At 35.7% G+C, this 16,347-nt stretch overlaps 1 protein-coding gene across 4 annotated transcripts in view; it reads right to left on the reverse strand.

The window, feature by feature from the left end:
* Positions 1-16,347, reverse strand: part of LOC111512795 (serine proteinase stubble) — a 58,286-nt gene that overhangs the window by 31,062 nt on the left and 10,877 nt on the right. Inside the window, exon 1 of one of the 4 annotated variants that reach the window (XM_074186099.1) lies at positions 4,140-4,576. The exons of 1 other annotated variant lie outside the window; for it this stretch is intronic. In XM_074186099.1, coding sequence (XP_074042200.1) covers positions 4,140-4,326 — 187 coding nt within the window. In that variant the 5' untranslated portion in view covers positions 4,327-4,576. Of the gene's footprint in view, positions 1-4,139; positions 4,577-16,347 lie in introns of those variants that run through there. 2 more of the 4 variants (XM_074186100.1, XM_074186103.1) reach the window with 2 other exon arrangements.

Here is a 16,347-nt window from a genome sequence, read left to right on the forward strand (position 1 = left end):
CAAAAATCATTTGAGAATGAAATTCAAATTTTGTTGACAGTGTATATTGCTTTGCAATTTGTGGACAAAATCGATCGTTTTTTATGCACAATACATGCATAAACGTGAATAAACCTGTGCAGTTATCAAATATTTTACCAACAAGTGCAGCAGCTCACCAACATTTCAATCGTGTTAATTATCAAGTTCAAACTTGGTTAGGGCATGATTTAGAACCCTTAGAATGGGGTTGGACAATGCGTAACGAACTCCTGGAACCTATCATGACAGTTGTAGAACCTGCTCCAGAGGAATTGCTCATCACAATATTCTGCAACTGCAAGAATGGTTGTGGTTCGCGATGTGATTGCAGGAAATCGGGGTTGCAATGCTCTAAAGCTTGTGACTAAGCTTGTCTCAGTGCTTTACCATATCAGAGCGAGGTCAATGGAGACAAAACCTTTCACCCCGAAGTCATAGAATACCTGCAGACAAATGTCGCTGAAGACGATGAAGAAGAGGACTTTGGAATACTACAGCGGTCGGAAGACGACGATGAAGAAGGAGAAAATAATTAAAATTGTCATTCGCAGTTTTTTGTAATTTTCATTTAGTTTTTTCAATCACAAATGTAAGGAATATTTTTCAATGAAAACAATAATTACCAATTTCATCTTATTTTTTTTTATTCATTTGAGAAGTTATTATTATGAATCACATCAGAAATGAATTGAATTGAAGGAGTTATATTTTTAGGAGTGATTAATTTTTGGGAAAGAAAGTTTTTGGCTTTCTACTACTCCATCTCGATACAAGGAAATGTAGGAATCTTCCAAAGAAAGGAAGGAAGTAATCAATTTGAAAATAAGTAACTCTATACATGGATGTGTAGATCATGCGAAGAAGCAACTTTCAGAGACAAACTGGAAGAAAGTCCTCCTGAAACAGCTACTTTCATATAAACATTGAATTACACGAAAGGATAAAAAATTCTTTCGAAACAAATACTTTTATATGAATACTGAATTATAAAGAAGATACTTTTCTCTTCTCCTTCTTTCCTTCTTATAATTCAGTATTCATATAAAAGTATTTGTTTCGAAAGATTTTTTTTATTTCGTGTAATTCAATGTTCATATGAAAGTAGCTGTTTCGGGAGGACTTTTTTCCAGTTTGTGTCTGAAAGTTGCTTCTTTGCATGATCTACACATCCATGTATAGAGTTACTTATTTTCAAATCGATTACTTCCTTCCTTCCTTCGGAAGCTTCCTACATTTTTTTGTATCGAGATGGAGTAGTAGAAAGCCAAAAACTGTCTTTCCCAAAAAGAAATGAATTATAATTTAGGTATTTTGCTTAACAATCATATAACTACACAGGCAGGCAAGTGTTATTAAATAAATTGATGATTAAAAATATATACTAGAGTAAAATTAATAATAAATATGATATTTACGTATTTACCAATGATTGATAAATTTTATGTTTCTGTTGATTTCGCCGTTGTCTTCTTTGGTTACAATCTCCAAACTGCGGCAGTCATCTTTACTGGCGTGGTCGAAGTACTCTTCTTGACGTGTCGCCACTGAAGATGACTGCCGCAGTTGCAGTTGAAACGTTTGGAGATTGTAACCAACGAAGACCATGGCAAAAGCCAGAAACCAACCACAACAATTGACGCCAGCCATGAAATCCTACATTCCTATATTGAATGCTGGAAATTACTTTTCGACAGCATGTAGTCAGGCAAATTTTGAAACAGCTCAATATTATGAGCTGTTTCAATGACGGGTCCTAATGAAGGACCCGTCATATTACTTGCACAAATGAACTCGCACCAGTATTTTGCAGACTCTTTCAACCTGACTTACAAGAAAAGGGTTTTTCCTTCTTATTGGAAGATTGCTCGTGTTTAGCCTATTTCCAAAAGGGGCAAGAAAAATCCTCCAAACAACTAGAGACCAGTCGCTTTGCTATCAGTGATATCAAAATGATGGAGAAACTCGTAAACCATCCTATCCTCATATATTTGGAAGGCTGCAACATTTTGAAAGATCATCAATATGGCTTTCGGAAACAAAGATCAACAGGCGAGATTTTATCGTATGTCACCCATATTTGGAATAACGCAATCGAGAAACATGGAGAATCAAGAGCTGTTGCGCTTGATATTTCAAAGGCCTTTAACCGTGTGTGGCATGAGGGTTTGCTGGCCAAACTTCGATGCTATGGCTTGTCGGATCATTTTTGTGTATGGCGCTCCAGCTTCCTGAGAAAACGTCCCCTGCAAGTGGCCATCAATGGATATATCTCGAATACTTTCACCATCAACGCTGGTGTTTTCCAGGGATCCATATTGTCTCCAACCCTCTTTTTATTGTTCATCAACGACTTATTGGAAAAAAACAAGAATCCAATATACTGTTTTGCTGACGACAGCATTCCAGTTGGATTCCAGGACATCGGCTAGGAAGGCACATCTTCACAGGCAGCAGGAGGATGCATATCCTTATGAAGATCCGAAGATGATTTCCAATTGACATGAAAATAACCAGGTTGAATTGAATGCCACAAAAATCCAGGCATCGAATTTTTCCAAGAAGATGAATGTCTCCGAACTGGATATCATAATGTCAGGTCAGACAATTTCGCTTTCTGCTTCGATAGGTTTTTTGGGGGCTAAAATGGCACAATTGGCACAATCATGTCGCTGGAATTGCAAAGGCTGCTTCTCAAAAGTATGGAACACTGTTTCGAACAAGAAAACTGTACACACCTCTGCAACTTTTAATGCTTTTTAAAGCTCAGATAAGACCTTCTATGGAGCTCTGCCCCCAAACATACCCTGAAAGAGCTGTATTCCATCCAGAAAAGAGCCATCTGCCTGATTAGAGACGCGTGCAACCTTGATAGCCTGGAACATCGAAGAATGGTTGGAGATTTATCCCTTTCCTTTGACGGGAAGTGTTCAAGTGACTTGGCACATTTGATTACACCAAGAGCGGTACATATCAGAAATACGTGATAGACTGTGGCTACTCATCGTTTGAGAGACTCAACCGGTTGACATTAAATAATTATCCGCCCTTTATGTCGAAAACGATTCAACGAATGAAAAATTTATGAAATGTGATACTCTCTACGAAATTGATAATGAATACAAATAGCTAAAAACCCACAGGATACGAGATATTTGCAAAAAATGTGCAAAAAATCGATTTTTGTGGCGCTTGACCTCAGATATTAATAGTCCCATATACCCTCAGTATATAGGTTTCAAGACAACTTTTAGGATGTTAAAATACAAGTTCATGCGAGTTTATAGCTGTGTATCTCAAATTCCGAAGTGAAGTTACTAAGATGACTGAACTACGAAATGTTTTAAAGATCTGGAAACCTCTTTTTTAGCGGAAGTAGCTTTTGAATTTTTTATGATTCAGTATAAGGCTACATCTCATTTTCAGACTTTTCGACAAAAATGTGATTTCTCAAAGCCCTGAAATAATTGTCAAATTGTCTCATGGAGAAACCTTTATGTATTTGTGTGTTTTGGATACTCGTACCTCGTTGAAAAGGACGCATATCGCCTTACTTTACATTGTTATTTTTTAATTTTTTGGAAATTGTAAATACACGTGCAAATTTTTACACTTTTTTGAACTGTTAATTACTAGTGTATCCCATAGATTTTCCTGAACATTTGAAGTTTAGTTGATACTCTCATATGACTATGATGGTTTTTCGAAACAAATGCTTGAGAAATTATCTGAATTCTCAGTTTATATTATCTCCAATTCAGTAATGGTGAGTATTCAATTCGAATAAGAAAATGTGTGATATATTTACAATTTTATATTAATAAAAATCGATTTTGATTACAATTTCAAAAAAGAAAGTCGTTCGAAAATTTCATGTGAGTCTGTTAGTAAAAAAATTGGAATGTTGGCGACATCGAAGTCGCTAATCAAAATAAGTAAGTTGTCTTGCTTTTCCGATATAACCGGATGAACCACCATCCTAGAAATATTTCAGCCAGATTTTTTCTAACATTTGAAAATTTTCAAAATACGGTTTTCCGTATGTACTTCGAGATTGAACAAAATCAAATCATATGTCACTTTCATTGATCACTGTAAAGAGAATACAACTGAAAACGTACTCCTTCCCAGCATTTCCATAAGCGTTTCATGATTACTCGTCGATACTCCTCCTCTTCTTCCCAAATCGTCCAGAAGCAACAGTTCCTGCGCCTGTTTCTCATTCGGAATCGTCCTCACTTCGAATATCATCAGAATCACTACTACAACCACACTCTTCACGATACTATTCCTGAAGATGGCCGACATGTTCGAAACACTGCACTACTTGATCCCGCGAGACATTCAAAAATAATCACCTCAGCATCGATGTTTTCCAGTTTGCACATTCCGAATTTTGGGTCATTTTTCTCCGGAAGTTCAGCGGGATTTCATTCACGACCGTTTCCCAGCCGTCAAAATTCACAACGAAGAATGAACGAATGAGTGCATCTAGAGCACTAACAAAGTGACTTTCCTAAGTATAGGAAGTCCCACGGTTAACTGAAGACACGTTAACGGCCTGCTTTGTTTACGTGAAGAAGAGGCAATTACGACAAGTGAAAGTTCTACGTCGTTTATGGGGAGAAACCGTTTTCGACATTTTTGCAAATTAATTTTTCGGGGGTTATGAATGGAGGTACCTGAACCACTTTGTTGTGATGACATTCCTTAAAAAAATTGAGCAGTTCTCTACAATCTTATACGAGGGCGGTTGAAAATTATGCAAGTCTATTCAGTTTAGTATCTTGTAGAAATGAACGTAAATTCACATTAAAATTACGAGTTCTCTAATCAGGAAGAATATCAACAACAATAAAATAACAGAATTTGAATAATCATTGGCAATAATTGTTATAATTATGGATTATTTGTGATTCTATTTGGAAATTACAGTATATTACAATTATTTGGGAATAATATGTGAATATTAGTATTTTTGCAATCGGTTACTGTAAAATATTGTGGATTTAGTGGATTGTAGATTGTGGAAAAATTTCCAACTTCATGTAAAAGTGAAGAAACTGCCCGCATTCACAATACACATCAGCAATAATTGATAGAGTCCAAAAGAAGTTTTTAAAATTTCCTACTTTCAGAATGACATGGACCTATCCTCCAAGAAACTGTGATTACCCTGATCTGCTATGCAGATTTGACTTTGTAGCCATAGAGAAAAAAGAATAAATCAGGCATATGTTTCATTTCTATATAAGCTATTGAATGGCAAATTGGATTGTCCTGTACTATTATCAGAAATTGATATATTAGTTCCAAAAATATCTTCTAGGCACATCAATACTTTTTTATGCAAAAGGACACAAACTAACTTAATGTTGAAATCACCAATCAATCTGATGTGTCGTAATGCGAACAAGCTCTCTACTAATATCAATATTTTTGTTGCAGTATTTGTGAAATTAAAAATAACTCTCTTGCGTACCTATAAGTCATTTATGTTTTTTATATCAAACAGTATTATTCCTTCAAATATGTTAGTATTGCTCTGTAAATGAGAAACTGTTGGGCAATAAACGCTATTATTATTATTATTATTCCATTGTTCTGTCATCGCGGTATTCTCAGTGGATGAAAATCATAAAATCATTTTTCTGGGACAGATTCAAAATATTTCGATTTCAACAAAACTTCTCATAACCAAGTGATATGTTAGCAGTAATCATATCTATAGTGTAAACTGTTTAAGGTAACAGTGATTCAATTAACGTTCTGTGTTCTTCAAATTTTATTGTCATCCAAAAGTTCCATCTGAATTCCATCCAGTAACGGTGAGAAAATGAAAAAAAAACGTCCCCAAAAGTGAAGTATTTGCATAAATATATTCAAATTTCGAAGCAGTGATCGAAAAAACTTGTGATTCTTCTAAGAGCAATATGAATATTATGTTAATTGAACATCTTGAATATTTTTTCATTATAATAGACCTTTTATCGTCTTCTTTTGGGTTTTTTCGGCTTTCGCAATATGAAAACTTTAAAAATTTGAATTATAAAATTCATTCAGTTGCAAAAAGGTAGATTTTTCAGAGTGTTTTCCGCAATGGAAAATTCATTTGATAGTTTTGCCTATAAAAAAAGGTTGAGAAATAAAATAGATACTCATCTCAACGTTTTGCAGGTAAAATAGGCCTCGTCTTCAGAATTGGAAAAATTTTATGAATCTTGTAGTTATTTCTCTGGTTCGATTTATTTTCAGAAAGTCTTATATTCAAAGAGTGTAGTAATACATCATAATATCGAATATGAAAATTTTCGCTCATGAACTAGAGTATTTTCATAAGAAATCATGTAAAAAATTATCTGTGAGAGAACAATATTTCTCATAATTTTTGATGAGTTGTGTAAATTTACATAACCGCGGAGGCACACTCAATCTATTTTTCAAGTATTCTCCATCAACTCTTCATAATTTACATTTTAGTAACATCTTTTATGTGAAATTACACAAGAATCATTTTAACGAAAAAATTTTTTCATATAAATAAAAGTAATAGATAATCACCCGCTAAAAGTAGTTATATCCAATTAGATATCAACCTGTTTTTCGAAAAACGTATAAAACTTGCCAAACCAGTTGCTGAATGATAATTCAAGCTTATCACGATGAAGAGTTGTCTTTTTCATCCCAGTGTAATAATATGACAATAGATAGATCAGAAAATGTAAACTTTCACGCTCTTAACTGTTTGAAAGCTGTTTTTCGGGTTTTTTGGTTATAGTTTGCTGCTTTTGAGCCTGACGTTTCGTCTACTACTGCGGAACACATTATGTAGGAACGGTACTGGCAGTGCCCGACGTGGTCCTCCCGTTGTTCCAAAAGCATTGACTATGATGCTTGTATTTGACTCTGGTTTTATATTATTTTCAGTGGGCGTAGCTTGGTTTCTCTTAATTGGATTACCTGACCTTGTCAGTGAACCTCTGAGTACAGGAAGCCAGATTTCATTGATGTTCATTTCCTTTTTTTCTCTATTGAAATTACCCCTGTGTTTCTATTGCTTCTCTATATAATCTTGGATAGTAATTTTGAGTTTTATCGAATATAACTGTATCTTCGAATGGAATAATGTGAGTGTCCTCTTTGTCAAGAGCATGTTCAGCTGCAGTTGATTTGTCGGTTTGTCGGTTTGTTCGACTTGTATTCAGTGAGACGTGTAACTATACTTCTTTTCGTGGTTCCAATGTAGACCGATCCGCAGCTACAAAGATTTCACTACACAACGGGTGTCACTAAAGGATCTCTGGGTTTCTTAGCTGACTTTAGATTTTGTCTCGCAGTGTTTGTCCGTGACATTATTACCATAGGGAAGAAAAGTTTTTCCCTTGACCAACATAGCTGTGGTTCTCTCTCCTGGGTCATATGTCCCGCTCATATTTTCCTTTGCTGTACCCATTCCCTTCAAAGGCCTTCTTTGTGTGATTGAAATCCTCAGGAAGACTCTCAAGTTCACAAATACGTCGTGCTGTTCTCTCAACCAACGAAATTACCCCACTCTTCTGTTGTGGCTGGTGGTTAGAGTAATCGCACACTGAAGCACTGCGACCGTTACCACATAGCCTTTGATAATATTTACCGCAGTAATAGACGAAACGTCAGGCATAAAAACTTGCAGACCAGGCCCAAAAAAACGAAAAATAGATTTCACACAATAGACGGATGCTACAACCAATATTCGAATTACGAAAAAAGGCGTCTTGACTTTTTACCACTCTATCTTGATACCAAAAAGTGGAAAACTTACGAAGGAGAAAAAAGCAATTGAGTTTCAAAATGTTGTTTTCCAAGAACTAATCACTTTTTAAAAATATAATCCTTTCCTGAAGAGAATTACCAATAGTTTCCGTGTTAGGAATCACACGTTAAAAGGTAAGACCTCGTAAGTCCTCAGCTCGCACAATTTTCTCAACTTCTGAGAGTTTTCGTTCGTATGGCAGCGACAGCTGACTAACGGAAAAACATATTTCAAACAGATTTTTTCCTCGAGCCTTAATGTCGCTTTCTCCGTGGTCTTGCTGAACCATTCTGTATGCAGAATACCTAGTTTGAATGTATTAAAAAATGTGTTATATGGTTGGTGATGTTCAGAGAAGTGTAATTATGCGTCCACCCACAAACCCACATTCCTGGAACAGTCAGTAGAGGATATAACTTGCTCATGTAACTACCTGTATTATGTAAATTAGTGTCAATAAATTTTCGCTCTAATTTACGGAAATTGGTAGTTCTGGTGTTACCACTTCAGAAATATATCTGTGTGTGATGGATGATTTACATTCGGTCTAGGAAAATAATGTTTCGAATGAAATTTCTGACTTATATAACATTTTAGTTGAATAGCAGACTCTGATTTTCAATCAGAAACATTCAAAAAATAATTCGGCAATATTATCTTTGTCTATAAGTGATCATTGAATTATTTTCAGAGACACTCTACCACTGATAATCAAAAAGCACATACTTAAAACAAACTCGCTACACAGCGTTATACAGGGTGTAACTAAATAATTGTAAACCATTTGAGGAGGTGATTCCTCATCGAAAAAAAGATAAGATCTTTCATATAAAGGAATTTCATTGAAGCATCTCTTGTTAAAAAACGATCCCTTAAAGGGGGCACATAAAATTTGAATAACATTTTTTTTCACAAGCACTAAAAAAGTTACAATATTGAAATCAATCTGAAGTTTTATACTACCAAAAAGACACTCAGCCAGAAATTTATTTGGTTTACCCCATGGTTGTAAGGGGTGGAAAACGTAACCCCTAAAATTTATTTCCAATGTGACTTTTTGTCTTATTATTTTCCGATAGCCTGTTTCATTCTAAACAAAAAATGTCTCTTGGGTTTTTTGCCCAAAATAAACCAGTTCGCAGCAAACTAATCTATCTAGTAGGTCGCTATTAGCGATAGTGACAATTGAATTGGTATGACGCTGTCAGTTTGTGAATTTTCGAAATTGAATTGTTGTTGTGTTCCTAATTTGGTACTTTAATAATTCACTTGTTATTAAAATGGCATACACAAATGAGGAAATAACTGATATGCATTACGTTTACGGTCTGTCGCAAGAGATTGGGTTGGAAGCTTCTAGAAGATATGCTGAAATGTCCTCAACGGCAGCATCCTTCACATAGAATATTTGCTCGACTTCATCAACGATTACGAGAATATGGTTCATTCGACAAAAGAACGCAGGATTGTGGTCGCCATCAAGAAGTACGAACACCACGGCTTGAGGAAGCAATTTGATTGAAGAACAACCTACTACCAGTACTAGAAAGATTGCTTTCCAGCTAAATGTTGATCATATGACGATATTTCGAATTTTAAAGGAACAACTCTTATACCCTTACCATCTGCAACGAGTACATGCACTGTTACCGCGAGACTTTCCGAACGGTCTTGAATTTTGCAATTGGATGCTGGAAATGATTAGAAGAAATTGTGACTTTCTGAAGACGATAGAATTCTCAGACGAATGTAGTTTTTCTCGGGACAAGATTATTAATTTTCATAATTACCACATATGGGCTGATGAAAACCCTCACGCTATTGTCGAAACTAACCATCAAGAACAATTTTCTCTTAACGTGTGGCTCAGAGTTAGTGGGGGTGATTTAATTAATTGGGCCTCATTTTCTACCTCCCCGATTGAATGGTGAGGCATACGTTCAATTTTTAAGAGAAGTGCATCCAGTACTGCTGGAGGAAGTTCCTTTGGGCGTCAGAAGGGATATGTTTTTTATGCATGATGGGGCACGTCAGCATTTAACTGAAACATGCAAATCAGTGGATAGTTCGAGGAGGACCACAGAACTGGCCCGCTCAATCCCCGGATCTCAATCCTCTTTATTTATCTATTTGAGGCCATTTACAGCATTTGATTTATCGTACTACTGTTCGCGATGTAGAGGACTTAAGAAATCGCGTCATCGATGCGTGCTAGGTAATCAGAGAGACTACAGGAATATTTGAGCGAATACGTGGCTCAATGCGCCGACGTCTAGACGCATGCGTAATGTCTGAAGGTAGACATATTGAACATTTACTATGATTTCTACATGTTGTGTGTTTTGTTATTAATAAATTAGTTTTGTTTATTACCCTTCAATCGTTTAATTCAGGTACTAACTACAAAATAACAATAAATCCAGTTCGCATTTATGACGATGTATCTCTGTAGTTGTTCGGAAAATAATTTTTTGCTGCGAACTAGTTTATTTTGGGCAAAAAACCCAGGAAAAATTTCATATCTGATAACTCTTCATGAAGCTGCTCACAATACTTATGATATTGATTAATTTTTAATAACTTGTTGAATTTGATATCAGCCATATTTATAGTATAATGATTTATTGTGGCATCTTATTTTAGTAAAAAAATTATTAACATTTATACTGAGAAATATTGCTATTTTGTTTCTTATATAGTGTATTTTTTCAATTGTCAATGTCATGATTCCAGTTAGAATATAGGGTACATAACTTGTACAAATTAGTGAAAAGTCGAAACTGATTCACTGATTCCAAAGGCAAAACGTTACGGTATCAGACACCGTAATGATCGAGTTATCGGCCTCAAATTAGTGAAGAATAGAAGATATAGAATGGCGTTCATTTGCAGATAGACATAATTTAGAGGTTATAATAATTGACTACAAGTTGCAAATAAGCACAGGGGTACTCCACTGGAGTTGACTCTTGTTAGTGGTTCACATAGTAGGTATACCAAGGAATGAAATGAATATAGCAGTAGCTTGATTCTAAAAAAAGAGTTTTAATCATTATAATATAAATTTTCTAGATACTCACTGTTAACATTTATTAATATAATTTACAAATAAAAAATGTATTATCTATACAAACACACTGACATTTGTTCACAAACATAGATATACTATAACACGGAATGTCACACTGTTCGTATTATCAGTATTATCGATTGGGACATTTTTATTTTTTTATCAAAACTTTTGGTTTTGTTCTCAGTAATTACGTTATTCTGAGATATGAGATTTTGCCATAATAATATAAATGTGCTTGATATAAATTGATACAAATAATAGTTAAAATATATTATCCATACAAAAGGGTTTATATACATAGATACATACACACTTGTTCATAATATACATTAGTAAACATTTTTAATAAAGCTATCCGTAAAAACCATTTTTATGTATATATTTTTTTTATTTCTTCAAATGTGTATTGATTGTGTAAAGGTATTTTTCATAAGGTTTTCCAATTTCTTTTTGAATGAGTAAATATATCGACTTTCCAAAATGTCTAGAGGTAGGCTAATGTACAATTTCGTACCCGCATAATAATAACGTCGTTGTCCAATGTGACGCCTTGTATAGTTATGGGTGAGTTTGACCAGATTATTTTTATTTTCATATTGTCTGATATTGCCATTTTTTCAATTCAGTTGTCTGACGTCTAGTACCTAGACCGGGTTCTTCATATAAACGTTCACTTGGACATCTTGAACTTTTGGATAACATCATTTCAAGGAAACGGATAAGTTTATTCAGTGGACACTATGAAATAAGATTATAACTGTTTGGAGTGTATCTTTTATTACGAGATACTGAATATAGTTTGTATAACATTGATATATCAATTGATATATGTGATTGGACAAACAATATTTTTTGTGTGTATACCAAATAGAGAAATTCGCAAAGACGAATTGCAAAATATGAAATTGTTTCATAAAATGTTGCACCAGTTTTACCAAGCATATTTGACTCCTTTGCGAGTAGTGAAAGCTGGTGTTTCGTTCGTTCAATTCTTCGCCTCTTTCACTTTTACCCGATCTACGTACGCGCCAGTTAACATTGAAATCGTGCACCGAAACGCGCACAACCATTGTCATTGCGATCATCCTCATTTCCCAATCTTTGCCTAGTCCGATCGATATCCGCTTCGAATTTCGCAAAGGAAAGCTCATTAGATCTATTGTGTTTATAGATGTTCCTCCGTCCATTCTTATCTGTGATTACTCACAGTAGTGAAATATTAGAAAACGATGGGTGTAGAAATATTCTGTCGTTTATTGATAAACATTCAACTTGAATAATTTATGATTTATGATCCCAAAAAACAGTAGAAACTAGAACGTTTCGTTTTGGGATCACCAAAAAAGAATTCAATTCAATTCACATTTTCTGATCAGCATGCACTGATGTGAAGTACCAAACTGTACTCTGTCATCTTCTCTATGAGTCACTGGCTACATCTGTTTTGATAAATTCTGTTTTAAAATCTGTTTTAAAATCTATTTTTTCCGTTAACCAGCTGTCGCAACCCACAAACCCAAAACCCTCAAAAGTCGAAACTTGTGCGAACATCCCGGACCATCCCAGTTTTTTATGAAAAAATCAAAAGAGTGATAGGTTGTAATAACACTCCATCCCAACATTCCACAATACTCCAGACCACACCGTTCCCAGAATGTTCCAGGTGATTGTGAAACAATCCAGAATATTTCTGAATACTGAATCATTCGAAGCCTAACTATTGGTAGGGGAATATAAAGCATGATCCGTTGGTCCGTTTCAATTCAAAGTTTATATTATTATCCTAGCTATCATTGCTACCTTTCTTCATCACGCATATATTATCGGCTCATCAGGCCATTCGAATTCATTTTCTCGCGTGATAGCTTCAAGTAAGTGATGACTCCTAACACCTGGTCACCTTGATCTATACTGCAATAATAAGACCTATGTTAACGTACGGAGCCATTGCATGGGGACCGAAAGTTCTACAAGCAACTGCCATCTAGAAAACATATCTAATACAGTGACTGGCTTGTTTGAACATCACAGGAGCCAAGAGAACAACACCAACCGCGGCAATGGAATTAATTACGAGTCTGACCCCTCTGGACCGGTACGTTAAGGAAGTTGCGTTAATGGCCATAGTACGATTGCGCACGGCTGGGTCAATTGGCGAGAAGCGCTTACTGCGCAAGCTCTGCTGCAGGTAAGCAGTGATTCAATTGAAGCCAGGTTTGTGTTTAATAAACCCTACATAATACAAATGGAACAGAACCCAGGGTCAGATGCTGCAAATGCAATACGCATATATTCAGACGGCTTGGAAACCAAAGAAGGCTCAGGATCTGGAGTATACTTCAGATCACTAAGCCTAAGGATTAAATGAGGAATGGGAAAAATTACCAGCTTGGTCCAAACAGAACTGGCTGGTATCTCAATCGCCAGAAAAGAAAAAACCAGGAGAGAAATTCCTGGCAAAATTATAACAATCTGTACTGACAGCAGACAAGCCCTATCAGCTTTGAACATACAACGTGGCAACATCAGGGCTAGTACTAGAGAGTCACCATGATTTAGCCAAAGCCTCAGTGGATATTAACATTATCCTGGGGTGTGTTGAAGGGCAGGGTAGGAGTAAAGGTAATCGCATTGAAAACTCTTCAGCCAAGAAATCGGCTGGACTAAGAATTTTAGGACACAGTGGCACCTCCGGCCTGATGACTCTAACAATTGCGGAAATAGCCAAACGTTACACCAATGCTCAATCCCTAAAGAGATGGGATAAAATCAAAGGATGCAATCTTGCCAGGATCACCTTGGGCGACCCTAGGAAGCTGGCCCCAAAGAAATATCTGGCGATGACCAGGAAAAATCTATGCTTAACAGTAGGATTTCTGACTGGCCACTGTCAACTAAGGAAACACCTCCATAATATGAGGCTAGTGGACACACCTCTATGCAGGATTGTGAACTGGAAGATGAAACTGTCAGGCATGTCCTATGCGAGTGTCCGGAGTTAACGTCAACAAGAGAATGTGTGTACGGCGAGTCTTGGCATATATCTGCTGATATAAAGGAGATGTATCCCAGTGACCTGTCCACCTTCCTAGAAAGGACAGGATGGACGATGACCTAGGAGGACAACTCCTCGGGAGGATGTACAATAGGTCACATGTGGCCTAAGTGCTGTGGGCTTACATTCATCCTCCCTACTCTACAGATACAGAACTCCTAACATTGAAATGGGTAAGCTATTACAACAGATAGACATATGCCATCACGTACTTTTTGTAGACCTCTGAAAGAAGAACAATAGTTGGTGATTTTTTGTCTCAAATGGATCAGCATTTCTAATTAGAGCTCGTAGAGTAAGCTCGATTCTTCACGAATGTTATATCATATGAGACAATGGAAGTCCAAACTAATTAAATGCACCATGAAATATGGTCAACCACCTTCAAACAAACAGTTGATACGTCAAAAATAGTACTTCGACCACGCCACTGAAGATGACTACTGTAGTTACAGTTGAAACGTTTGGAGACTATTGCTAAAGAAGACACGGAAGCACGGAAACTAACCAAAGTATTCATCGTTTATTTGTCTTGAATCTTGAAACGAATACAACACCTTTTCAAATGCAGTTTTTTCTATTGGTTGGGAAAGGGATCAAAAATGTTCCTAGATAAACAATTTGGTTTTATGCCAACGTTTCGGACTTTATTAAATCCATCATCAGGGCTCTATAATAAAATAATTTAATAAGTGAACAGTATATGCCAATAACATTTATAAAATTCATATAATATATTATGTAAAAGAGAAACAAACAGGTGCACTAACCAAACATTAGTCATTCATGTCAAAAAAACGTTTAAAATATATGTGTCAGACAACATAGGTACAAACGAAAATGAGGACTAACCAAATGAAAACACATTAAAGAAAGTTAGAGACAACTATTGTCTTTCTCAACAAAAACTCCAAAATAGGATTTCATCAGACAATATTTTTGCTCTATATTTATACCGGGTGTCCCACATTTTATGTGACAGGCAATATCTGGTTTGTTGAAGGAGATACACAAAAATGTTTCATACAAAAGTTTTAGGAGTTCATGAGAGCTATATTTTGATATAATTTTTAAATATACAGGGTGTTTGGTGTAGGTGCTACAGACCAAAATTCCATTTTTTGAAATAGAACGCCCTGTATATCATTACATATTCAGATGCTACGTTAAATTCTGATATCATTTCATGTTTGGTTTTTGAAATTCGGTTACGGCGTTGTTGAGTTATTGCACTTTTCCTTAAATATAAAGTTTCAAAAAAAACTTTACTCGTACACGAATCCAGTCTATATCTTTCATTAAAGTGAACTAGACTACTACTGAATACAAACCATTATTCTCACCTCTACGATACGATATCGATATCAGTTGAATATGATATTGAAATTCTTGAGAATGTGACTAACTTGAGGGTGAATTGCTTTATATTGCACAATTTCATCAAGTAGCTTATGCTTGTTGATACCATAGTAACAAATGTTGTTGAATTGTATCTACTTGTCAGTTCGATTCAGTGATTCTTTGCAAAACAGTAACTGTGTTCTTTGTGCGAAAACTCCAGTACTTATGCCTTTCGCGTTTAGTCCAAGTGATTGCATTGATATGTTATTAATTTTTGGGGAATGTCAGAAAAACTGCCGTCAAGCACAACGTCTATACCAAGAATGTTTTCCAGACAGACCCATTCCGTCACGAATGACTTTTTCGAGAGTTGTAGAAATATTGCGAACTGGGTCATTTCCTTCTACTATAAAGCATCGTCATCATACGAGATCTGTTAGAACTGAAGATCTGAGATCTGAAGAACTGAGATCAATGTGTTGGCTTATATTATTATTCATCCACATGTTTCTATCCGTACTCTTGCAGAAGATGTCGGTGTGAGTAAATCTAATGTACAGAGAATTCTGAAAGAAAATAAATACCACCCATTCAAAATTCAGTTGGTACAAGGTTTGAAACCCACGGACTTTGAACGACGACTTGAATTCATTGCTTATATTTAGGTAATATTACATGAAAGTCCTAACATATTCAGTAAAATGTTGTGGAGCGATGAATCGCGATTCCACAATAATGGAGTTGTGAATCGACATAACAGTCCCTATTGGTCTCAAGAAAATCCCCACTGGGTCCGCGAAAGTAATTTTCAAACTACTTGGGGTATTAATGTATGGTGTGGATTGTTCAATGGCCGCATCATAGGACTTTACTTTTTCAATGAAAATCTCAATGGATTGCGATATTTACATTTTCTAGAAAATGATTTGATCCAGTTGTTGGAAGATATTCCCATAGCAGAACGACAAGGAATTTGGTGGCAACAAGATGGTGCTCCTCCTCACAATTCACAGGTTGTTACTGAATATCTGGATAGAACGTACCCAAATAGATGGATTGGTAATAAGG

Source organism: Leptinotarsa decemlineata, unplaced genomic scaffold, assembly GCF_025532065.1.
Source record: "Leptinotarsa decemlineata unplaced genomic scaffold, Ldec_3_MD MMD2_tig00078422_RagTag_RagTag, whole genome shotgun sequence".
NCBI lineage: Eukaryota > Metazoa > Arthropoda > Insecta > Coleoptera > Chrysomelidae > Leptinotarsa > Leptinotarsa decemlineata.